Source organism: Hetaerina americana, unplaced genomic scaffold, assembly GCF_022747635.1.
Source record: "Hetaerina americana unplaced genomic scaffold, ioHetAmer1.1.p SCAF_10, whole genome shotgun sequence".
Classification (NCBI taxonomy): domain Eukaryota; kingdom Metazoa; phylum Arthropoda; class Insecta; order Odonata; family Calopterygidae; genus Hetaerina; species Hetaerina americana.
Genome location: NW_027286070.1, coordinates 23036361 through 23064076, shown reverse-complemented (window position 1 = coordinate 23064076; position 27716 = coordinate 23036361). Strand labels below are relative to the sequence as shown.

Sequence of the window (27716 nt, the reverse complement as noted above, 5' to 3'; positions counted from 1 at the left end):
TCTAGTGGATAGAATAGATCACCACATGTCGCTGACACTTAGTCTCTTTTGAAATTGTTTTGATTGATGTTTATAAGATTAAAATCACCTCCTGTGTCATCAATTATTAATAGTGTTTTTATCTGGTGGTGATCCTTGGACTGATGGCATTTATTTTGTGGGCCAGGCTCAGTCCAGGCTGAGAGACTACCAATGGTTCAAACTGCCCATGTCAAATGACAATGTGTCCCTTAGTCCCAATTTATGTATGTCTCATCATCCTGATGTATACCTTAAGGGGGATCATTGAGTTAGAAAAATCAGCTAATTGGGAAGAAGTTAGCAAAAACTAAAAATAAGATGGAATATGCTTATGCCTGTGGTACGTGATGTGACGAAGGATGATCAACATTAAATCGCATAATGTGATTCCTAGTACTCTGAAGAAAATAATCTGGAAAATGAGTATCTAATTTGTGAAGTCACATTTTATATTTGTTAGCATGTGTATCGTATTCATTGGCAGGGTTATATCTGGCATTTCTTAGTTATTAAACTAATGAATTTTGACTATTCTACCAAATGAGCAATAAGTTGATGAAGAAAGTCTTTTGAGTTTTCCTCCTTGTTAGTCCATCTGTTTCAATGACAGTAGACCAAGGTAATACCTGTTACGCCTTCTTCATTCACCCCATCCATGGAAACCTTCACTCCAAGAAAAATACACTTACACTTTTATGAGATGCCTATTTCACCCAGTGTCCTCAAAAATTGCCAAATTTCTTTCCGATTTCTAGTTGTAGTGCTTAAAGTTGTAATAGTTTATTGCAATATGTTATTTAGAATGTTTATCTTTTACGGATTGAGACTTATTCAATACTAAAATGGCATATAATTTATATTATAATTTTAATTCAGGAAAGCAGTGTATCTCTGGAAGCCTAAAGAAGTGAGCAATGATCTGAAATTAGAAGAGACAGTTGGTGCAGCCAGCAGTATTGCTCACCTCCAGTGCCTGTTTGCAATGCTGCAGTTTGGACCAAGGAAATATTTGGATCCCACTGCATTTGTGTTGTCACTTGGCTTAGATACAATGACTCAGCAAGATGCTCAAGAATTTTCTAAGCTTTTCTTAACAATGCTGGAGGAGCAGTTAGCAGCTCCAGATCAGCTCCCAGAAGTGAGAGATATGGTTAGATCTCAGTTTCTTGGGGAGTACGACTATGTCACCAGGTAATTACTGCCTTTGTGTTTATTAGTTCAGTTGAAAGTAGATGGATGATAACTGAAAACATGGGTATGAAAAGCAATTAATCAAGTGAAATGCAACTGAAGCATTGTGTTTTGGAATGGGAAGTTATGAAATGTGGGTCATTTTTCATTAGAGGTTTTACGTACATGAAGCAAGTATCCAAACTAATTCCAACCTTTTGAATTGCAGTCTGCACATTTAAGAAAAATAAATATTCTCAATGTTTGAATAATGATTGTATCCTTAAGCATCTTCAAGAATGAACTTCCAGGTTTCAGTATACACCCCTGAAGTATAATATTTTGATTTTCCCAGTATGATGTAGAATCAAACACATTTCCAGGTAATGAACTCATAAACTCATGAAAATGCACAAGCATAAAATGTTTACAGAATGTTTTAATGGTGTCATATTTTTGGTGTGTAGGTATATATAGTTATACATACTAGAAAATACTAATGCTACTTCCCGCCGCCCCCTGTATTAAAAGCATACTGTATCTATTACTTTTCATCTGGCTGCCTTGGTTCAATATATCTTCCATGTACATCCCTATCAGGACCTGCTATCATTATTCCCTGAATACAGAAGTTCAGTGAAAATCTGGTCAAGGAGGAGTGCTGGTTAAGAGATGTTTTTGTATTTTTTGGGCACTGCATTTTTTAGGTTATTAATAGTCATTCTTTGAATTATGTAATACTCACCATCGACTTTGTGAAGTAATTCTTTCATGGTCTCATTGGTTTAGGTGCCTGCACTGTGGGACTGAATCTGCATGCCCATCTACGTTTTATGAGCTTGATTTAAATATAAGTAGAAGTGGCAACAATTCAGGGGAGGAAGAATCTTCAACTGACAAGCCGTCTGTGCCTCGTAGCTCTTTGGCCGAATTCCTGCAGGAGTTTCTTCATGAAGAGAAGCTTGAGGGAGCTGATCGATACCATTGTGCAGTTTGCGGTTCTAAGCAGGATGCAACTAGGAGTATCAAGTTAAGGCGTCTTCCACCTGTGCTAACACTTCAGCTGCTTCGTTTTGTTTTTGATAGGTAATGGCTACTTCATTGAAAACTAAATTGAAATCCATTTCAGTCATTAGTTTTAATTTGCTGAATATTTGGTATTTTCTGTGGTTGAGCATTGTTCATCCCATATGTGTCCATTATCTTTTCTGCTTTATCAGAAACTGTGCCAATGTATATATACTCTCAGTAATTAAACTTCCTTGTATCACTGAGTGTAATTTGTTAGGGTTTTTCAGGATGATTTAAAGTTGTTTTGTTGGTTTTTTAGTATGTAAAAAATTATTTCATGTGCTATTTTGGTGAAGCAATCCTCTGGGAATGCATATGGGGATATTATGATCAGTTACAATTTTAACCCAATATCAAAAGCTCATTCTTGCTGCTAATATTAGAGCCCTTTGCTATTATGATAACTGAATTGATTGGAAGGAATTACATGTGCAATTAATTGTAAATGTTAACTCAAGAGTCGATTCTTTTCTGTTTACTAGGAATACAGGGCACAAGAAGAAACTGAATTCATTTGTTTATTTCCCAGAAGAGTTAGATATGGCTCCTTACTTGGGGCAATCTAATAAACCTGTTAATTACTCTCTACGTGCAGTGCTTGCCCACAAGGGTTCCAGTGCCTATTCAGGTCACTATGTTGGTAAGTATTGACTTAATTTATTTTTTGATACATTTCATTTAAGAATTAATTTCTTTTAATTTAATAAGAATTTTATGTAAGTGAAAGATGGAAATAGGAAAAATAGATGTTTTTAGGTCTATGTGGTGGAAGGATAGCAGGGATTACTGGAATGATAGTTTTAGAGTAATATCCAGCAGAGGGGATAAGAGCCAGCGAGGGGTAGTAAAATATTCAATATAAAGGTAGAAAGAAACGTAGTCAACATAGAGCTAGCAACTGATAGAATATTACTTGTAGAGGTATAACCATATCTGACGAACTTGGTCATTGTACAAGTATACATGCCACCATGCAATCATAAGCAGGAAGAAGGCAATAGGGCATGCGATCAGCTAGCAGGCATAATCGCGTGTGTACCTTTAAGGAAACATTTGATAGTGATGGGAGATTGGAATGTGACGGTTGGCAAAGGAAGAGACGGTGATGAGGTGGGGGTTCACAGTTTAGGCACGAGGAATGACTGCAAGGAGAAAGCAATTGAGTTCTGTTGGAGACACAGCCAAATCATTACCAGCACTTTAGTCACCACGAAAGGCATACGTATACATGGAAAATACCATGGGACTCCGAAAGGTATGTTAGATTATACATGGTTGCATACAGGAAAGATATCAGTTGAATTGTACAAGGTGCGGCAACATGACTTCCTTTTTTCAATTTAATTTGTATAGGAAAAAAAGAAGTTATATTGCTGCACCCTGTATTATGGTTAGGCACCGATTTAGGAACACCATAATCAATAACCGCAGTTTCCCAGTTTAGATAAAATCATGAAATAAGTTTTCATGGCCTGGATAGTGTTAGTCCTGGCCAAGCTATGACTGTGAGTTGGGACCAACTGCATTGATTTGAAATAATTAGTGATGATGAACAAAAAATATCCAACAAAAATCCAAACACGTAGAAGAAAAATTGTGGAAAAAATGGGAGTTAACTGGAAAAATATAGAATTGGGATGCAATGAAATGAGTAGCGATAGTGATATCAATATGTTGCACGTTCATTTGCAAAATTTTTGTAATCTTAGAATGGCTCTTTCCATCAAGTTATTCTTTTAAGGGTTTTATGTTTGTTATTTATGTTTGCCTATGTATGCCTTTCTCCAAGCTGTGATATATTGCTCTACATATGTTGAAAGAATGTCATAATGGCTTGGTCTTTAGTTTTAGCACGTGATAAATTTCATGTGAAAGTGTTGGAATTGCATACATGCTCAGATTTGCACAACTTTATTATTCAAAATAATGACCAATTAATAGCTCTTTTCGACTGGAGAGTTCCTTTATTATCAACCAGGTTTTGAAGCACTGAATCATCTTTGGTTATAGTATATTATAGTTGACATTTAAATAAATTTCCTAGTGGAAAAGTGCTGCTATTTGGTCATTATGTTATAATTTCACCACATCATGACTGAGAATAAAAACCTTTTTATCGCTAAATTTATCAATTGATTGTAAGGTTGTCTTCCAGTGCCTGTATATTGCAATTAGACTTGGTATATATTACTGTATTTTGAGCACTGTAAGATTATATAATTTACCTTCATTGTTCATATCTTGATCTTAAATATTATCTATTTTATAGCCCACATCTGTGATGCTACGTCTGGAGGATGGTATCGCTTTAATGATGAATCAGTTGAGAAAATGGAAGGAAAGAAGTTGCAATTAGGATATGATGAAGATATACTAGGTTGGTTTATGCTAGTATTTAATTATTTTCTTTATTTTTAAGTGATTACATTCTTTTTTACTGTAAATTTTCAGAGAATTATAGAGTTAATTATTTATTTTTACTAAGGTTGTTTACTGTGTCACTTTGCAAGTGCACTGCACAAGTGCAAGTGCGTTTATCAATTAAATTTAGTCATCTGTATAAATGTGTATTTACTATATATACTAATTACTTCTTTTTGTCATGCAGTTGTTTTAAAGTAGGTTTTGAAGAGTCTTGTATTAAAATCAAATTTAAGTTATTTTTAAAACTTGAACCAACAACACAATGAGCCCTAATATCTCTCCCATATGGTCAGAAACTTAAGTATGGTATTCCTGAAATTTAAGCTTTGTGATATAGAAAAATATGAACAAATATTTTATCCCTTTTTATCTTCATGAACCCTGATTTTATTCTTGGAAATCATTGATTAATTTTAAACAGTGTACCATAGTGAAAACTAGATTTTCATGGCCACTTTAACTCGTGTGTATTCCAAGATGATAAATGTCAAGTATGAACTCAAATCTGGCTATAGCTCATAATTCAGTTGTTAGGAAATGTCTCTGACCATCGATTCAGTTGTAATTTGACTTTTGAATAGTTGACTTAGGTGAATGTTAATCTGTCACAGTCCATGCACTCATACAGGTATGGATAGTTTTCCCATCACTAGTATTGCATTATCAGTTTTACATCGTTATAGATTGATATAAAACCTCTTTGTTCTAAATTATTGGAAACAGGGTCCATGCATTCGACCAATTCCTTGAAATGTGAATAAAATTTTATTCATTGGTATGGCTGTATTATTTAGAATTAGTTTGAAGTGGTCAGCTTCATCATGAATTATTAAAAATGAAAAATAGATAAAAGAAATCAAGTGCAAATGTCCAGGAATATGATTGAATTTATTAGATCAGTATTAATACTCGTCCTAAAATAAGGGGAAAAACATTATGGGGGTGCTATAGGACTGTGAGTTTGATTTCTCACATGGAACAGGTATTACTTCATTCATTAACTAAAGGATAGAGATCATTAACTTTTGAATAGAGAAGAGAGAAATGAGTACTTAGGCGATGATCAGTTTGGTTTTGGAAATGGGAGTGATTGCTGTAATGAGGTCACCAGTACAAACGAACATTGAGTATAACTGAGATATGTGCTTTATAAGTTTTGAGATGTTCAACAGAGTGACCTGGGTACAATTAATTAAAATTTTGCTGAAGATAGGAGTAGGAGGGATAGACAGCTTATCTGGAACCTGTACGCATCGCAAGGTTGCATAGGTATTTATAGTGAATGAAACGTTAGGGTGGTCATCAGGGGAAGACAATGGTGCACATTCTCACCTGCTCTTTTAAAAATAAATGTAGAGGTAATTGGTGTGGAAAGGTATGGAGTAAATTAAAGTAGACAGAGAACTTGAAAATCATTTAGATTTGTAGATAATGAAGCATTAGTCACCCAGTCAGGCAAAGCTTTGCAACCAATTCTTAGAGCATTGATGAATCAGTATGGTAAGTATTGAATGAAAGTAAACCATTAAAAAACATGTAATGAGATTCTCAAAAAATTGGTGACTGAAATTATTACCTTAGTTGAGGGACATAAACTAGAATAGTAGAAGACTTCACATGTTTTCGATGGAGGTGGGCAGAGTAATAGGGGCATTAACAGAAGAATTGAGTTTGGTAAAGAAGCATGTGCAATGAAGCAGGAGTTGATGTCAGGCAAGTAAAGATTTAAAGAAAAGGCTAGTGGAAACTTCAATATGAAGCTTCCTTTTGTATGGCTTGGAAACTTGACCGTGGTCAGAGGATAATCATAGATAAGAGGCTTTTTTTGAAATCTGAGTGTGGGAAGAATAGAGATAATGAAATGGTTAGAAAGGGCAAGAAAAGTTTTAAGCATAGGTAGTGGGTGATAGATGTTAGGAGATAGTTGAAGAAGGTATGAAAAGTGTATTCAGAAGACGCTGAGAAGCAATGAAATTCTAAAAGCAGTAATAGAATGGGGAAAGTGAGGTAAAGGGAGGAAGAGGAAAAGGCATTTTGGATAGAATTACAAGGTGTGATCAAAAAAAGACTGGACTGATTTTATTCTGTGCAAACAGTTAAACGGATCACAGCGAGACACAGTGCGCCATCTAGCGACACATCTGACGACTAAAACAAGGGGTGTTGTGTTTGTTGACGTCGAGTCATTACACAGCAGCAGCGGTACGTGTCTTAACCTGTTTGTCCCCGTGTGCAACGGTAGAAATGAAGGAGCTAGAGGAACAGCATGTGCGCGTGAAATTTTGTTTCAAACTTGGCAAAAGTGCTACGGAGACATTTGGAATGATTCAGCAACCCTTTGTTAATGAAGCTATGAGTCGAAACCAGTGTTTTGAGTGGTGCAGTTGTTTTAAATTGGGCAGAACCTCGACATATGAAGATTCGCAAATGGGGCAGCCTTCCACTTCGACAGACCCCAACCATGTCAATTTGGTGAACGATTTGGTGTGGGCAAATTGCTGTTAAACTGTTAGGGAAATAGCTGAGGAAGTGAACATTAGTTTTGGATCCTTTCAGACAATTTTGACAGACATTTTGGGCATGGCGCACATCGCATCAAAATTCGTCCCTTGGGTGCTGACTGATGAACAGAGACAAAAACGTGTGGACATTTGTCAGGAAATCTTGGATCAAGCCAATGCCGACCTAGAGTTTCCAATGTTAAAATTAACCTTGAAAGGCCACCGATTCGACTCTATTGCAGATATTAAAATTAATTTTATGGCTGACCTGAAGAGGATCCCTAAGGTGGCTTACCTGGCAAAGCGGAAGCTTACCTTAAGCTTAACTTACAGCAGGGAGCTGGTAGAAACGTTGGCAAAAGTGTGTTGTCAGCCAAGGCATGTACTTTGAGGGCGACAAGTTGGATTAAGTTGTATCCGTCGAAATAAAGAAGCTATAAAATCAGCCCTTTCTTTTTTTGATCACACCTTGTAAGAGGCATAGAAAGTATGCTTAATTAAAGAATAAGGTTTTGTAATATGTAGCATGTGGTCTAAGGATATTCCGTCATTTAAGTTATGGCTTAGGTTTACAATAGTGTGTAGCTCCAGGGTCCACCAAAAACTTATCCAATCCTGGTTGACTATTGCTAATAATGTTGGAATTATATGCAATGTCTTCTCTGACATTATTATGCACGGTTTTACACACACATTGTATATTTTGGCACATAAGCCAGTAATGATATACATTAATGCCATTAATTATCTGGAAAATACATATGATATGAATCACTCTCTGGCACTTCCAAGTGGAATCACTTTCATGTATTAAATACGAGGGTCATCCGGAAAGTAGTACCCGTTCGTGAAATAAAGACACAAAAGTAAATATTAACAAACATAAAAAATTTTATTTGAAAGAGGATACTTTAAACTACTTCTCAACATAATCTCCAAGCAAATTAAGGCATTTGTCATAACGTGTGACAAGTTTCTGTATTCCTGCTGCATAGTCCTTCGCCGCCAGCTCATTGAGATACGCGAGGGACCCATCTTGCACAAATTTTTGCATAATGCAGATGGTGTTTAACAATTTCATGAACAATTGTTCGAGAAACATTGGGAAAATGCTCACAGATGTCATCAATTGTGACGCGCCGATCGTTCCTCACGAATTCGTCAACTGAGCTCACCAGTTGGTCTGTAATGACAGACGGTCTCCCCGAACGCTCATCGTCGTGTGTGTTCCCCCTCCCCATGTTGAAGTTGCGACACCACCGCCGAACAGACGACTCGTCCATTACATTGTCTCCATACACCTCCTTTAATTGGCGATGAATATCACATGGGCGAACGTTTCTTGCATTGAGGAATTTAATCACTGCCCTCACTTCACAACTGGCGGCGTTCTCAATTTTTTTAAACATTGTAAACAATCACAGAAACAACACAGGCAATGCTAGCGTCACGCAACTTGGCTCAGAGAAGGCAGACAAGCCACTGAAGCTATCTGACCTCGTCCAGCGGCTACTCGCGTCGTCAGCACTTCATGCGGCACGAACGGGTACTACTTTCCGGATGACCCTCGTAACTGTGCATAGTGATTTTCATAATGAAATTTTTGGCTATTCATTTTTTGCTTAGTTAGAAATCAGTTGGTGACTACCTACTTCAAATGAAAGCTCATGCCAACAGCTGATTGTCATTATTCACTTTAATGTTTTTCCATTTGAGATTTCAACGAGTTCAGCTCAGATCAACCACAGATAACAACCCAAAGGTTGGTTTGATAGGTGAGGGTAGAGTTTACCTAGTATTAAGCCCAATGGCAAGTGAAATTCACAGATCAGGGTAGAGGGGAGCAGTTCCTTTCCCTGTGTCGTATGGTTTCCCTGGAAGCTTTGTTACCCAAAATTCACATAGCTTGGGTGAAGCTGAGGGTGCCCAGAGGTATCCCCGGGAATCACATCAGAGTCCTCCAGTAATATTCAAACATGCTGCCCACTTCCTCCCATGTTAGGTATTCGTTAATCCTTAAAAACTGGATTGAATGGCTAATTGTCCTAATTCATTTCATTAATTTAAATTCATTGAGTGTCACCTTCTCCCTACAAAATAATTACAGGGAAAGCCCAATAAACTTAATGTACAATTACAAGAGTGGCTCTCCTAATGCACAGTATCGCTACAAAAAACTTATTCAACCAAGTAACGAAAATCAACTATTTTGCTTCGTATCAAAAAAGTATTTTTTTTTTTAGTTTAATGATAACCTTGAGCTATTTTAATATTCATATTTTCAAAGTTGGATCATAATGGTCCAAGTAATTAGGATATAAGTATAAGGATGTTTTTGGCAAAGAAGCTTTCACAAGGAGGGAATTGATGACAGGGAAGTTGAGTAAGGATGTTAAGAAAAGGCTTGTCAAAACTGTGATGTGGAACATGGTTTTGTACAATGTGGAAACAGTCAGTGAAGCAGGATGATAGGTATAGATTGTAGGCTTTTGAAATGTGGATGTAGAAAAGGATGGAGAAGTTGAGTGAACAGAAAGGAAAACATATGAAGAGGTGCTAGGTATGGTGAGGGAGGAGAGAGGATTGTTGGAAGAATCGAAAGAAGATAGGAAAGACTGACTTGAGTGTTTTGATCGACAACAGGATATTGAAGACTGTGATAGAGGGAAGAACATTGGTAAATGAGGAAGGGTAAGGAATAGGATAGGTATATTGGATGGAATGAAGGGAGAAACGAAGTATTCAAAATTGAAGAAGGGCTTACTTTGGTGTCCGATGCCAGGTTGTTGTGTTTTTTGTTAAGAGAAGCATTTAAATATTTTGCTGTACAATTTTATTGATAGTGTCTCCATTCAAAATATACCTTAACTGGTACAGTACAATCGAAAATTACTGAAGTTCTACTTTGTAGTTCCTACTAAAAAAACTATCTTCTTGAATTGCAAAGATCCAAAGAAGAAGAAGAGACCAAGAGCACCCAAAGGTCAGCTGTCTTCAAATAATGCATACATGCTTGTGTATGTCAAAGTTGATGCTACGGAAGGAGAGGAGTCAAAGGGAAAGAGCTCATCATCAGTGTCGGAAGGGGCAATGACATTGGAACAATTGCCTCCCAAACTCTTTGAAATTGTCAATAGGGAGAAAGGGGAATTTGAAACTTGGGTGACTAGTCAAAAACAAAACAGGGTAAGTGTGTGCATGCCTAATATTGTTCCAAATTAAATACTTATGAATGCTAAAATATTGCATGAATTTTCTTACTTTCTTTGTAAATTCATGCTTATTCAATGATTTTACCATGGTTATTTATTGCACAGTGATATCCTTTATTTATAATATTGTCTGATATCAGCGTAATTCCCTTGCATGCGCATAAGGAGCTCTAGATTTTCATTGGTATCATGTAATTAGTTTTACTGTTATTTTAGGATCTAATTGTCCAGAATGGTAAAGAAAGGCAAGCTGAGATTCGGTCAATTTATGACATGTTGCCAGTAAGCCTCTCAGAGGATTCATCAAATGAAGATGTCAACTGGGATTTCTTGTCGGTTGACTGGCTAACTAAATGGCTAGAAGAAGATGATGAAGATGAAAACAAAGATAAAGGAAGTACCTGCAAAAAGGTGCCTGTGGTAGACCACAGCAGTCTTCTTTGCTCTCATGGGCGGCTCAAACCAGATGGTGTTACTGATACAAAATGCATCAGTACTATTGCAGTAAGTAATTAATTTTCACCAGTAACAAATTTGATTTAAATTGGAATCGGTATCTAATGCCATGTAATAACGTAAAAAATCCTGTTCTGAGATTGGATCTTAACTGCCTTCTTCTGCTATGCCCATCTTTTACATTTAAAATGTAAAAAAATTAGTATATTCTCTAATATCTGGCCACTGAAGGACTAGATTCCCTGATGGATAAACAATTAGCTGTGTTTTCTGAAAAAATTTATGAATAATTTCCGGGCTAAAAATTGGTCTAATGACCTATTTCTATTGCTTGGTATATATGTATTCTGGAAAAGCAGTTCAAAATGACTTTGCCTTATGCGCTTATAAAAGTGTTAATGACCCATCTAATTCACCTGTAAGTTCTGGGAAAAATTAAAGACATGGATCTTATTTTAGTTGTACGTAGTTTTATGCAAAATATGAAAGAGGCATATAAAACAAGTAATTATTTTGCCAATTTTTAGAAATACAGCACTATGGCGCATATAAGCTATAAGTAACACGGGCAAAATTGTGAAATATTCACTGTTGCGAATTAAAATGAAGAATCTGTATCCTTGAAACACAAGTACTGATTTAACTATGGCAAGATTAACCTGAAAATTAATATCGATTAAGTAATACCCATATTTTTCATAATGGAATGGATGTAGTCTGTAGGCTTGAAGGATTTGCAATGATTACTTTGATTAGTGCTTCAGTCTGTTTATCACCTAGAAATGGGTTGAAGGAGTCAGGCAAATGGATGATTGGAAAAGGGTCTCCATTTACCTGGAGAACTGAGGGAACTTGGGCATTTTGGGTAACCATCTACGAAAATGAAATTTAGACATACGTTTGGTCTTATTAAAACTTTTATGAAAACACTCTTGTTGGCATATTATTTATGTCACAACAATAGCAGCTGTTGGGGTTAAGCTCTTGCAGCAAAGAAGGCTTCTGAGAAAGCCTAAATAGAAAAAGATAAGAAAGAAAGAGAGGCTACATTAAAAGTGGAAGGGCTGCAAGTCAAGAAGAGTAAACTTTTTGAAATCACGAAAAGAGATGTTGCTTACATTGATGAAGAAATTATAAGTAGAAAAACATGTCCTGCCAATGAAAAAGTTATGCTCATGACACTGTTGTCATTTTTTTAAGGGCACATTAAGAGAGTTTATTTTCTTTTAATTTTGTTCAAGTATTGAAATTGCAGCATATCAGTTGCTTGTTCAATTATCTGTTGTGATTTTCAGGGTATTACCAGGACTAATCAATACCCAGCTTAATGTAATTTTTGATATTCTGAGGTGGACATACAAAGTTTTTGTGAAAACTATCTTGGAAAAAATATTGGGTCCAAAATCAATTTTTTTTTGTTTTGATTTTCGTTGCTTCTATTCTCAATCACTGGTGGAACTGGAAACTGAGTAACTAAAATGACCATTACTCTTAGAAATTATTAACTTAAATAATATTGGCTCATTTCCCAAAATTCTCCTTCACTCAAAAACTTAAGTGCGTAGGGATATGTTTGTACCTAATCATAAATAATATATAATATAAATAATATATAATCATAAATAATCATATCTAATTCCTAGGAATAGTTCTAGACGGGCGGTTGTCCTGGTGGGAGCATATATGTCACCTGGGCAAAAAACTGAATACCATTTGCTTCCTTATTAGAAGCATCAGGTTTACCGTAACAATGGATGTCCTCATGTCAATATATTATGCAAATATCTACTCCTGTATAGTATATAGTATCCTTTTCTGGGGTTCTTCTCCGCTTGCAGACACAATATTTAAAATTCAAAAGCGAGCCGTACGGCTAATTGTCAAAGCAGAGCATAATGCTCCTTGTTGTCCATTATTCCATAAATTGAACATTCTACCTTTGCCATGTATTTATATCTATATATTACTCGTGTACACCTTTGTAAACCTTTCAATGTATGACACAAATTGTGGTATTCACCACTATGGGACCAGGTCTAAAAATGATCTGCACCAAACTTACGTAAGAACTAGAACCACCGCACTAGGCCCTAAATCTATGGGTCTCCTTATGTTTAATAAGCTAAATGAGGACCTGAAATCCAGCACAAACATTTATCTATTTAAAAGGAAATTGAGAGATTTTCTTCAAAGGAATTTGTTCTATTCTATTAGGAATTTCATGGAACATGAAACTTAGAATAGGCATATGTATTTACATTGTGTATTATTGTATATATTGACGTGTCCTATACTATGTGTACAATTTTTTTGTATGATGCAGTCTCTGGACAAATAAAATTATTATTATTATTATTAAAGAAATGCACCTGAATTGCATTAAACCTAGAGTTTTATCAATAATAGTAAGGATTTGAATATACCTACAGTTTGCCACTTAGTAAATCTTACATTAAGAGGGAGATGCCTGTGTAAATGGGAATTATTATTACTGAAAATTGAGTTAATCTCTGGTTCTCCTTTTTTTCATTCTAGGCAGATGTAATATATGAGAAATATGGTGGTGGGCCTCGCCTTAGAGGGAAAGAATCAATATGCAGAGAATGTGTTGCATCAAGATGTAAATCTATACGCTTGAGAACTAAGACTGCCCAAGATGCCCAAACAATTACTTCTCTGCTAAAATCCTGTGGTGATGGGTAAGTATAATTCCAAATGTTGCAGTAATAATTTCAATGGTCTTAATGCATTAAGTCATGCTTACCAAATCTGGGATTATTATTTCGATGGCATTTGAATCTATTTACTCCTAGCAATTTTAACCAGATGAATTCATATTAACACATGAGACTCTTCCTAGTCATTAGTACCCTTAGTTGCCTAAAGTAAGCTATAGTTTAATGATATTTATTTGGGCTGAGAATATGTCGTCCATGCTAATAAAATTACGAATGGCAAAATATCTTCAGGAGGATCACAATTAAATATTTTTTTCATGGTACATTCATTAGTAGTTTATTTGATGATTGTCCAGTAAACTATGACATATTTTCATGGCCTTGTGGAAGATCTCCATTTATTATAAATACCTTTATCGATAATAGGATGAAAATTAGCTTGATTATCATTTCTAAAAATTTATAACAGCCACAAAGACAAAGCAGAAAAACATTTGGGTGAATAATCATGAATAATCATAAGGCTACAAATGCACGGTTGATTTCTTGTCTCAAGCCATGGTATGAAGATGCTTAAGCACATTGGAATGCATAAAGTTTGTTATTACTACCAGCAACACATAGTACCATATTTTCCCATCAATAATGCACGCGTTATCTGTACAAAAATGTTCAGATGATTGGAAAAATGACGATGCGGGTTATGTAATGAAAATTGAAAAAATCCAAACATTTACATGCCTATATATGCAATAATATAAAGAAGAGTCTCGCAAAAATAAATTAGTCTGGAAGCATGCCTTTCCAATTGCATTCTATTTTATACAGCTCTGCCACTTTTACAGTTATTTCATCTCAAAATCCATGAGAAAAAGAAGAAACACATAATTTCTGTACTTCATTTATTCTAATGTGTAGTACTTCTTTATTCAATTATGTAGTACTTCTTTATTTTAATACATAGTTTTTCAATTTTATTTAATACATAGTACGTAGAGTATTAATAGTTTACGTAGAGTATGTCGTATTATTTACACGTACGTATAAATATATGATAGGATAGGTAGATCACTCGAATCCTAGAAATTCATCACCTGAATCACAATTAAATGAATTAAGGGTATTTATTATCTCTTCAGGGACATAAGCGAGTCACTCTCCAAAGTTAACTCTTCCTCATCTTCTAGGACTGACATTTAAATATTGCCTTAAGATTTTTCAAATCCATTTTTTACCTAAATCACTCTGACCCCCTGTCAAATATGCAGGATACTAATTATACTAGCAAAGCAAAGTAAAGCAAACAAAACGAGAAAATTCTATTTCATTCATTCTCTTATTTTTTCATATTTGATTTGCTGAAAGTTAATTTGTATAGAAAATGAAAGGGCAGACAAACATAAGTCTCGTTTCAACTTACAAATCATAGCCAAACAGCAATAAGGCGGCCTATTGTGTTGACTTGTAAATATTGTTTATATTTTGAGCCTTCTGTTGTTTAGAATTAATTTCAATCACCTGGCTCTAATCTTCTGTATACTTACAGTAGGTATAGCCACAGGCAATTATGATTTCATGTATTCATTGGCTGTTACCATCTATTAGCGAATGGTTATAGACGTATTTGCCTGAGATTGACTGGTGAATCAACCAGGAATTTGACTCATTTAACCCCACAGAATGTTTCGAGCCATTATTTTTGTGCGAGGTTAATTTCCAACGACTTAAAATTACTTAAGTGGTGAAGAGGAAGTCTCTATTGTAAAAACATTTATTTAATGTTGACAAGATCCTATTTGAATAAAATATATCCCAGAATGTCCTCAGAAATTAGCTCAGTTACTCTAAAGTAACTTCAGCTAAGATTGATAATGAGTTATTTGCAACTTCATCAATGATATAATTGCATTTATTTGATCTATTTACATGCATTAAGTGATTTGATCAGGTTTTTATTTAATAAATGTGAGTTCGATATTAGAAAATTGCACTAGTTTTCTTTTGTAAATTTGAGATGTTACTTCTTAGTGGTATCTGTGACAAGTAAAACATCGCCTTGTCTGTGGACCTATCTCGACTTGTCTTCACTCAAGAGCTATTTGGGAATCAGGATGGTGCAATGGCTAACCTACTTACTTCTCACCCTGAGGGCCCAGGTTCGAATCCTGGCAATAACAGATATTTTTCAGTGTTGTCCCAATCCTTACTTGAGGTGCCTTGTGGAGTGCTCTTCGATTGAGTACACCATCCGTCAGATGGGACGTTAAGCTGCAAACCCCATGGCACCTTTTGTTAAGGGTAGGCTAATGCTGATGCTGGGTTTCTCGATACCCTTCATACTTTCCTGTCCATCCCTATGGTGCAAATGACCTGAGCTGTCGGTCGCCTCCCATAAAAACTACAAGAGCAATTCTCATCTGAGCTTGCACATACTTGCTTTTCAAATTGTGTCGGTGAAAATGAATGTGTTGCGTGCGTTGCGTTGTTATTTTAACCTCTGGAAAAGTGCAACTGAAACTAATGTAATGATTCAAGAGGTATTTGGCAATGAAGCTATCCGTTGGGTACTGTGCCCAGTGAATCTACCCCATTACCCAAAAAAGCTCAAATGGTTCAAAGGAACGTGAATGTGATGTGATCATTTTCTTCAGTTGAGAAGAGATGATCCATTATGAAAATGCCCCATAAGGACCAACAGTCAATGGGCAGCACTCTGTAGTGGTTATATAAAGGTGAAGACATGCCATGTTGTGGAAGAGACAATAAATGTGGAAAAACAAGTCTTGGTGTTTTCATCACGGCAATGCACTAGCAATCACATCTTTTATTGTTACTGAGTTTTTTTTGGCTAAAAACAGCACACTGATGATCCCCCAGCCACCATACTGTCCATTTTATGTTTCAGCAGACTTTTTCTGATTTCTTAAGTTGAAATCCACCTTTAAAGTATACTGGTTTAGAACAATTGAAGACATCAAACAAAAATGTACCGCAGACTTAAAGGCTATCCCAAAAGAAGCCTTTACAGGTGCCATTCAAAAGCTTGAAAGAACATGGGGAAAGTTGTTTTGGCCACCAAGGGCTGTATTTTAAGGCGATAAGCATTTAATGGGTAACTAATAAAATCAAGTATTTATTCAAGAAGTCTCCTCATTTTTTGAAAAGGTCTTGTATTTAAGAATATTTAAAAAGATGGTTTTCTATGTGAAAACAGATATGGTTAATGGTGATCGAATTCCACAAGATCGTAGCAGGATTCCACATATGAATGACGTTGACCTAAGTTACAACTGTTGGCAAATGAACAATACCGTGAGGCCATTTTTTTCGTCCTCGTGATCATCTTTGTGGAAATTAATTATTACAAATTTCATGATATAATGAGTTAAAGTAATAATACAGAAATCATGCAAAGATTATTCCTTGTTGAATTTCTATCCCTTGATGATTATTATATTCAAAATATAAAAGCTAGGTACTGATGTCACTGTCTGGAAATGAATTCCATTAACCCAAAGTGTGTTAAAAATTGTGAAGACAGTTAGTTTGTTAGTTAGACCTAGTTGAAGTTCACAGACTTTGAAGTATAGTTTTTGTAGTCATTATTGTTCTCTGTCCCCTGCTTTTTTCAATCTCATCATCACTTGATTCTAGCTCTTCTACAACTTCATTTAAAAACTTTCACCTGTACAACTTCTAGCTAGCAATAAATACTCCTTGATCTATTGGCTGAATTTACGAATTTTTACTTGTTGAGAAATCAAGGATCCTTATCTTCCCATCCCCTCAGACCAAATTTTCAATGTCATGGTGGGAAGGGGCCTATGCCCTATGTTAAAAGCTCTTCTACCTCACCCTTTGGAATTCCCAGAACATCGACTTGATATTTCATTAATTTGGGAACAAAGTGATTGCGGTATCAGTCCATTGTGAAAACTGGTAAATCAGGTAAACCATGCTTTTGACAACTGCCTATAAAGTTGAGGAAGTTCAACTCCTGACCCCTACAAATTAGTCCATGTAGTAGTTTAAACATTGATAACAAATGCTGAGAGTGGTTTGGCATTCAGGGAGTCATTACAGGTTACCAAATTCACCAACTCCTTTTATTCCCATTTGATCCTATCCGTGGAATCAAATCTTGGACCCTTCAAGTTGCGTTTCATTTTTGGGAAGAGAAAAGTTAACAGGACACTAAGAAATGTAAATGTGGGTGGTTAGAGGTAATCATGAAATTTTTTTTGGTCAAATTTTTTTTTAGCAGTAATAGCCACAAAAAGACTAAGTCCTTGAGGATAACTATGTTATTCATTGTTATCCTCAAGGACTTAGTCTTTTTGTGTACTCCATCTATTGATTTCCACCACATGCTGTCTTTTTCTTCCTCAGAGTACTGCTTTGGAACATAGCGTTGTTAATCTGTCCTGTTTGAACAAATTTCTAATTAGTAGACTATCCCAATAATCTAAAAGATTAGCATTGGCTAAATGTTGCACTTTAAATAGTTGTTTTAAAGTTGAGATCCTCTCCTGAGATGACTTGTTTTTTGACCCGATTTGGAAGTACTCAGTTCCTCATTATAGGATTCATTCCAGAACGGAGGCTGGTTATTGGGTGGGGAAAGCCTCTCTGCGATCTTGGAGACGTATGGCCCTTGAGGAAAGGGATGAAGAGGAAGAAAATGAGACTGACAATGTTGGTGTTGGTGATGGGGATGGAAATCTTCCAGATTCTGGAGAATCAGTCCCTACCAGCAAAGAAGCCCCTTGCAATGGATCTGGGGAGGATAAGATTGGAGTTAAGGAGGAAGAGCTCACTATGGGCTTTAACTGTGATATTGTTTGTACTCATGGTAAGTTAATTGGTGAGATTTGTTTTGCCTAATGCTAATAATATATATGGCTGGTGTACAAGGTGTGTTAAAATATTTATGGGATTTGTGTAATATCTCATAGTGCACCATGAGTTCTTACCACTGGGTCAAACAATCAAAAAAGAGTACTACTCACAAGTTCAATACTGTTGGTGTGAAGTACTTTGAAAACAATGACCCTATTCTGGCAAAACAATTCATGGCTTTTACACCACCTTGATAATATAGATGCTTACTCTGCTCACTGCTTGTTTGTGAATTTTTGGCCAAAGTACTGTGATGATTTCCCAGCCATATTTGCCAGACATCCTAGACAGGCCCGGTGTCACTTTTTTCTGTTCCCTAAAATTGAGTACCTTAAAAAGGTTGTCGAATTAGAGAAGTAGGCAAGATTAAAAATGCATCACTGAGAGAACTAAAAGCAATACCAAAGATCAAGTTCCAGAAGTGTTCAGAAGATTTGAAAAAGCACTGTCATAGTCCATAATATCTAATGGGGACTACTTCGAAGGGGAAGGCATTGTTTCGGAGGAATAAGTAAAATTCGTCCCAAATAACTAAATTCCCATTATTTATTGAACACACCTCATATTTTGTTATAATTGGTATCTCTGTATTTTGCTTGCTAGTTTTTAGAAAATAGTGTGATTCCTTACATGATGTAGTCAAATTGAGCTGATGTGCAATGCATTTTTTTGAAGATGATTTAAAATAAATCAAGTCTCTCTTATCTGTGGGAAAATCAATGATACATAGTTCACATATGTTATTGGCTCAATAGTCTCTTCAGGGCAGTAGTCACTTCGGAAGTTATTCAATGGCATCTTTATAATATTTTTGCTCTCCCATCACTACAGATGGGGCTTAATATTTGGTATTTGATTCACAGTGAAATTCTTTCTGGTAGTGGTTGCTGCATTATATAAGGGTAGTTTGAAAGTCCTCGGAATCACCACCTGATGTCAGTGCTAGCACAGTGAGTTGCCCACATAGTGATAGATAATCATTTATGAGTTAACACATAATGCGTCAGTGCTCTGGGAAGTGGTCTGTGGCGCGGACACCTCTCTGTTGTTGTTCCCATATATTGATTTGTGAAGATAGAAAAAATGGAGATTTGAGCAGTATTTAAATACTTTGTATGGAAAGGTATGGAAGCAAAGGATATTCATGCTGAATTTCAGAACACTGGGGGTAAATCTGCTCCTTCATATTCAACTGTTGGCAAGTGGGCAAACGAGTTGTACGTTTGGTCGGGACAGTTTAGATGATGATCTCCGTAGTAGTCAGCCAAAATGTGCCACTATCCCAGAAATTATTGCAAAAGTGCATAAAATGGTTATGGAGGATTGTTGACTGAAAGCGCAAGAAATTGCTGAAGCTGTAGGGATGTCATCTGAATGGGCATTTCACATTTTAAGAGTTGTATTGAATATGATGAATTAGGGGGTTCATGATGGTGCAATGGCTAACACACTGGCTTCTCACCCAGAGAGCCTGGGTTCGAATCCCAGAGGCGGAAGATATTTTTCAGGGGTTTCCCGATCCCTACTTGAGGTGCTTCGTGAAGAGCAGTGTGAGTGAGTTTGCCGTCCCCTGGATGGGACGTCAAGCTGTTGACCCTTTGGTACCTTTCGCTAAGAGTAGGCTAATGCTGATGCTGGGTTTCTATCCACCCTTCATCCTTTCCTGTCCATCCCCAATGCCGCTAATGACCTCAGCTGTCTGTCGCCTCCCCTAAAAACAATTAATTACCGAGTGCATTAGTTTACAGGGAGACTATGTTGAAAAATAAAAAAGTTTCACTGAGGTAAGTTGTTTATTTCTATTCCACTTTGAGAACTTTTCAAATTACCTTCATAATAAATGAGTAACTGGGCTTAGCTGCAATTATAATTCATAAAATTGGAAGCATTTGCATGAGCAACATTTTAAGTGATGAGTTACTAATAGCAAACTGTACGTCTCAGAAATGCAAAAATGCTGTTAAAATTTTTCATTGACATAATGAATTTTACCAAGTATAATTTGAAATTTTATTTTCATATATTGACATTTTTAATACTTGCTCATAATCATTTGGTTTTTCAACTAAATCTTTCAGCCATTTTTCACATAATGTGAGGATTTTCAAGTGATCACCTCTGCAAAATTACCATGAATCCATATCTTTTAGACCAAACTCTCCCCATTGCATTTGCATAGCCAACTAAACACCATGGGGTTGCGTCTTTCCCTTTCCTTAGGTTTTTTTAAAAGTACCACATACCTGCAGCAATGATTTGTGTCTTCCTTTGAAGTATTTGTAGGAATAATACATATACTCCCCAAATTACATCAATCGCAGTTGTTTCATATTTACTCTCCACAAGCATAGGAAATTATTTACAGTAATAAATTCGAATTTATTATTTATTTGGTCAGAAGCATTTTTTTGCAGCACCATGCATGGTCTTTCGCGAATTAAGATTTCAGTTATAGCATGCTTGTACAAGTTATGTTTAATTCTCTTTTATTTTCTTGTACTTAGTACAGGTATTGTTTATCATTTGTAGAAATTTATTTCTGAAAATATTGTTTTCATTTTAGGAAATTTATGTCCCAAGGACAACAACCGGAGACTGGTGCCTGAAGCTGTGTGGTTATTGCTCAAGGGATATTTTCCAGGAGCTCCTGAATTTCTGTTTAGTGCAGGGAAATGCAGCAAATGTGAGGTAAATGGTTGCAAAAGATAATTTTAAAAACATAATAAATGGTTAATATATTATGTTTTTAAAATAATTTCATATATTTGTTCATGTTAATATATTTTTAAATTAAGGTTTTTGTGATAATATCAGGGTAAACATCTAGCTATGGGCTCTTTAATAGATAGTAATATGTTTTTGAGAAGGATGAGCTACATAAAAGTTAATTATCTCAGTAGTTTCTTCAAAATTGAATAGATGAACTAATAATAACAAATTGGTTCATTCAGAAAATTCTGATTTAAGGCCTAGCATAACTTTTGTTGAATGTGAAATACATGAATTAAGCTGGAAAAAGTTAGTGGACAAGAAAAGAATAAATGAGTATATGATAAGAATTTATATTAATAAATTGGTAGTATATGTGGAAAAAATGTACAGGGTAAGGCAGTTAAATCTGGACAAATTAAACTTTTGTTTAAAAGCAAATTTATTTTAAAAAATACCAATGAAAATGAAAATCCTTTTACATACAAGTAGTGGTATCTGTCAAGAGTACCATTACTCAATGTAACCCCCCTCATCTGCAATGGCTGCCTCCAATCTTGTCCTGACTCGATCGCACACACTCTTTAAAACAGCACTGTCCATATTCACAAATGCTGCTACGATAACGGTGCTTAGAGATGTGACATCAGGGTGCCTTGTCTTATTGGTAACTCTTTCAACTATGCTGCAAACATAATAGTCGAGGGGGTTCAAGTCTGGGCTATTCAGGGGCCAGAACTCCTTTGACCAGAGCATGTCATTGTTATCTGAGAGCCAGTTTTGGACTAAATGACTTGTATGAGCTGGTGCATCGTGCTGTTGAAAGACATATTGTCTCCCTGAGGCCACAGTTACCACCCATGGTTTCACAGCATTCTTCAAAATTTGCAGATAGACTTATTTTGTGATAGTTTGTCCCTTTTCAAAGAAATGTGGCGGCATGATATCACCCTCACTGGACACAACACCTAGGACTTGAAAACTAGCCGCAAATTTTGTTTGAGCTACAGTCTTTGGGGTCGTGGGTGAGCCAGTGGTCATTTCTCTGGTTGATCTTCGCATCAACAGTGAAAAATTTTCATCAGAAAGGAAACTGATTCACGCCACAGGTTCAGTTTTTAGAGAACACAATAGCAGGTTGCAGCTAGCAATCTGCTTCTGGCAGCCTCAGACAGCATATGTCGCACCTCTATTGTGTACAACGTGTATCATTGGCCCTCCTATTCCATCTGATGCATGGTTCGCTCGCTAACATTCAATTCTGACACCAATTTCCTCAGAGATCATCCTGGGTCCTCTGAAATCAGCGCTTGAGCCTTCTTGATGACTGTCACAGTTCCTGACACGTGTTTCCTCCAATGAGGTTTCCACGCTGGGCTAGCAAAACCTTTCCCAGTCTTCTCCAAAGCATGATACTTAGCCACAATTTCGTAAACTGTTTTCTGGGGTACCCGAAGAATCAAACTTTTTTACTGGGTGAATGCCTAGCACGAACACTTTCAATTGTTGTGGCTCTTCGATTGTACTTTGCACCTGTGCATAACATCTCAGCCATTTTGAGGTTATGACTGTTTACTAGATGCCTATAGCTTTCAAGAACGCCAATTGCAACCCACCAGTTCCAGGATTGTGATCGCGATCCTGGAACTACGATATGATGGGAAATTCAAATTGAAATTTGTACGGTGATAACCGCTGCACCCTGTATAAGGATTAGGAAATAGCAAAATTAATACCAGTTGTGTCAAACCTTTTATGCTGATGGTGTTAGCTGGGAAATACTTCCTGTGATCTGAGTACCATCAGTGATTGTTGAAACATCTTCATTGAACATTAGTGCGGGACTTCTGAAGCTGGTTTCTATGACTAATGATGTGAATTTGGAAAAAATGTATTTTAACACCCATTGTATTATAACTTGAATTACATATTTCTTGGTTTCTTAAAAAATGGAGAATACATTACTTCTCTCACCTGGAGCACTATCTTACTTGAATAAATGGCAGTGTTCTCTTCTTTCAGTATATTCAGCTGAATTTCTGTTTTACCCAGGTCTTGTCAAAAATTTGATGTTGTAGAACCTATTACTATTGGAATTGCTTTGCAACTTTTTTTAGAAAGTGAATTGTTAGCCATCAGGATGGTTCATGTCTTCTGTACAAGATTTCCTCTAATATTAACTGTAGTTTTTTTAAATTTGAAAATCCTTATTTAAACCCTAGGAATTCATTACCAGGTTTATATTTTTGGAGCATTGATCAACTATTGTTTTAACAAAACCGCTGCATAAACATTGGATTTTATCCATCTTGACGTGATGAGAAACTTAGCTACACCATATTTAATCTTCAAACTCATCACGAAAGGCAGTTTTAAGTTATAGCATAAAGGTGTGGTGTATTTATGTATGACTCTTATCAACAATTTGATATTTTGTTTGAAATAGCCTTTATTTATAAAACTATTATGCATCAGAAGATGGGTCTTTGTATTTAAGTGAAAAATCCTTCTACATAATTATAAAAGACAGTTTATCATCACAATGTAAAGATGTAATGTATATTGAAATGAATCACATGCTTTAGAACTAACCTTGGTATCTAAAGGTCAGCTTACTTTTCACAACCCAGGACATGCATTAAAAATATTCAGTATTCTTGGGTTTTTTGCCATTTCCTACTGGAGATAAGTTTGCCTGAAGGTAGTTCAAATGAGCGGTTGATGAAATTGCACATTAAAAAATTTTTCTATCTTCTCTTATCTCATTTTGAGACAGTTAGTTATTGTTTACCTCATGTGGCTCTTGATTCATTGGAATTGAATTCCATTGCTGAAAGGTGAAATATTATTCTTGGCTAATATTGTTAGTAATTTAACATTGCTCCCTTGTATAGTCTATATTGCTTGGCAAAAGGAGCATTCATATGAATTTCCAACTCTCTTAAATACATGAGTTGTCAGTGATTAGTGTGAAGAAAATTGTAATGGCATTTGTCTTTCCTTAATAATGTATAGACTTGGATCTTTTGTTTGCAGGAAATGGCCAATGAAGGACAGGCTTTGAAAAATCAGTTTCGCCAGATTGCTTCTTCTCAGAGAGAGACTTTATCTGATCTGTATCTCGAGAAAAATCGACCATCATTCGACTCATGTAACTTCAAAACTGCAAGACTCATCCCACGAGAATTTCTCATCGAATGGAGAAGATTTATCAGGTAAGCCTAGATTTTGTTTTTTTATATCATAAAATCTTTCAGAAAGATTCAATGGTTATCATTTCAAGTGGTTGATTTGAATATATTCCCATTATTTAATAGTTCAGCTTAAGTAGTGTAGAAGATTTTTCATTTAATGAAATATGGAGCAAAAGAAGCAAATGCCATGAAATAAAAGTAGAATGATTTAAAGCTTATGATGTGTTTGCTTAAGTTTGGGGCAGTTCTTTGTTTTTCTTTGCATGTGGTATCCTAATGAATTAGAGATGGAAATGATTTTATACTATGTGATTCGAAAGTATGTAATTGAGTCAGTGTGTCCACTTAGCCTGGAAATGCCAAGAAAAACTTAACATCAACCCTGCTATTTCTTTTATGTGCTCCACTCATTTTTAAGTGCTTAAAGAGTGCAGACATGACTCATTTTGTGGTAGCCATCCCCTCTTCTAGGACCTTATGTGATTGCAGTTCAGATGCGCTAGATTGTTGAACCTTACTCACAGCACTTCCACTCACAGCACAGCCTGTCTCTAATTCGTTGATTGAATTATCCTTTGAAAATGTTCACTGTCACTTGTATTGGATGGAGTATTAGCCTCTCAATGCCATCAAGCCTACTGGGTACGCAGGATTAAATCACTGTATGATTCCATTGACATTGATTTTGAATTTGTTCCTTTAGTTTGTGAGGCAGCATTTTGTTCGTCTTGCAATGTTTAACACAAAATTTTTTGGCATGCATTGTATAATATTAAATTTTTATTTTTATTATTAAATATTCTCAGGTTCTTAAAATTAATGGAATATTCATCATATAAATGTTGAAACACTGATTCTACCGAGCAAAGTATGAAAATAGCTGGATATTGAACAAAATTATGAAAACATAATATTACATCATGTATTAGGTGGTATGATTCCCATTCCTTTTTTGCCTCATAATTCTCTTGAAAGATGATTTTTTCCATGGGTATGCATTTTTCTGTGTGAATATGTACGTTATCTCAAAAGTCTTGAGACCTGGCCTTGTGATATGGTGTGCATTTTTTGGCTGATAACTGCCTACGGTTGAGAGCATGGAGGATCGAGTCATAGGTAAATTAAGGTGAAGATAATTTAAGCATTGCTAAAATTTAGGACATGGCGATATGGGAAGTTATTACCAGAACTTGAATACCTTGAGAGGCCTCACTTGTCGTTGCAAAATTTTCGAATAATGCAGTGTTGCATTTCACTCTTCTAGAATCTTTCCTGTTATGCTGTATGAAATTTCATAATCCTTGTATGCAGTTATAAGAGTATTATTTAAAATAAACGAATGCCCCTGTCTTAAGAAGCGTTAGTTATCAAAGGAATGGATAGGTCGGTCTTTTGGCAGAAGTACGGAGGAATTTGATGGAATGGAGCAAGGGTGGAGAGAGAGACCTGGGATTGGCATTAGCCTTCTCTTAATGAAAGGCACCAAGAGGTTCATAGTTTCTACTTCCTATCTGATGAATGGTGTACTGTAGTGCTCTCCTAGGATAATCCCAAGGAGGGATCGGGATACCACTGAAAAATATCCTCACCCTCCAGAATTTGAACCCAGACCACTGAAAAATATCCTCACCCTCCAGAATTTGAACCCAGACCCTCAGTAGAACCCAGTCTGTTTTGTTGACTGAAAAATATTTAACAGCAATGTATGTTAATCTAAATGCTTTATAGGGCAGGTTGAGCCAAAGAGCATTACACATATGTATCTCCTTTTACATGCATTCAGGGAAATTGGAATATGATACTTATTGCGTCACTGTTTTTGATCTCCTTTACCCAGAAACCAACCATATGGTGAATAAATTACTCAATTATATTATTTAATCTCTTCAGTGTATTCAATGAGTTTTCAATTGCCCTGCTCACATTGTATGGTGTTCTTTAATTCTGGGAAAGTTGAAAAAAAAATATCTAGGAAAAACTGAGGAATTTCGTTCTCATTGGTAGAATCCATGATGAGTAATCAAAAGTGCTTGCATTGTTAATGCAAGAAGGAGAATATTTGAAGCATTAAGTTAGTGCTTCTCACTTTTCTGTTTCTGAATTGAAACTTGGTACTTATCTTTGGTTTTTCCTTCGCTTGTGCTATTTTTATCAGTAGGGCTGCCACCCATACCAAAAAAGGAAGCTATCTTAAAGAAGCAGAATGTTTTTGCCTTGTAAACCCTGGAAACTCCAGGAGATTTCTGAAATCGTACTAAAACAAATTTTTTGTTAGTTCTTTGCCTTTAATGCTTATTGATGGAACATAGTGTGATTCACAGATGAGCTAAAATCAAGTTAAAAGACACCTGAGTCAATATTTGGTTGGCTGTTATAAGACACTGGTAGCAATTATTAATAGAAAACTAAATGTCCCAAAAGCCTGAAAACAAAACAGGACATTATGGTCTGTGATAGAATGACAATACTGGTTGATCCAGTGATAACCTTGCATATTCCAGCTACATAATTGCAAATATTCAAACTCCCTATGAACTTAACTAGATTAATTATCTGACTCACCACTTTAGATAAGTTTAAAATAATTCATATTTTTAATTGTTTGTGCATCCTTTTGCAGTAATAGTGTTCATTTTGGTGTTTAACTTATATGGTTCGATATAGAATTTTTAAAGTTCTCAAGTTACGTTTTCAAGTTAAATTTGCCTGCACAAACCCATTCAAGGAAAAAATGAAGAAAATTCAACGGAAGTCTTGGACTTGTTGCTGCATAATATAATTAATGAGTAATAAAATTATTCATCTTAAATAGTTAAAAAAATAGGTTTGAAAATAAGATTGTCACAATATTAGTTTTGTGGAAAAATTGAAAATCTGAATTATAACAGGCTGCAGGTGGCTCTAGTGTGTGTATGTAAACTTTATTTGGTTTCTGGTGGCCTGTTTATCCCTTGAATCCAAATATGCCTCTCTTAAGTTGTCATAAGATTTCTCTGTTGTCAACTTGGGGTAGGACTTGAACCTATGACCTTGGGATTATCAGGTGCCTAATAAGTGTCTCTTAGGTAGGTAGATAGATTGGTAGTCATCTTTATTTCGGGGCTAGATTGTAACTATGGTGTCTCTTCTATCACCTAACCACTCATTCAGGTAGATGTGATAGTGTCTGAGTCAATGTCTGTAAAACTCTCATGAGAATATTGACAGGTAATTTTTGACAGATGTGCTCAGATGAAGACTGAAAATCAAACAATAGGATTAGCATTTCACATTGTTGTCTTCCACCTTTTTTTCATCTGACGTATTGAAGTTTTGCACACAACATGCTCATTGGGAGTATTGTTTCTAGTTGTACTTCACGTAACACCCAGGATGGAAGAA

General features: G+C 35.8%; 1 protein-coding gene across 1 annotated transcript in view; it reads left to right on the top strand.

Moving 5' to 3' along the window:
• Positions 1-27716, top strand: part of LOC139700015 (ubiquitin carboxyl-terminal hydrolase 48-like) — a 457328-nt gene that overhangs the window by 9957 nt on the left and 419655 nt on the right. Inside the window, exons 3-12 of the mRNA XM_071598444.1 lie at positions 898-1212; positions 1981-2277; positions 2745-2902; positions 4532-4639; positions 10135-10373; positions 10616-10903; positions 13391-13554; positions 18129-18385; positions 20996-21120; positions 24178-24356. Coding sequence (XP_071454545.1) covers positions 898-1212; positions 1981-2277; positions 2745-2902; positions 4532-4639; positions 10135-10373; positions 10616-10903; positions 13391-13554; positions 18129-18385; positions 20996-21120; positions 24178-24356 — 2130 coding nt within the window. The remainder of the gene's footprint in view (positions 1-897; positions 1213-1980; positions 2278-2744; positions 2903-4531; positions 4640-10134; positions 10374-10615; positions 10904-13390; positions 13555-18128; positions 18386-20995; positions 21121-24177; positions 24357-27716) is intronic.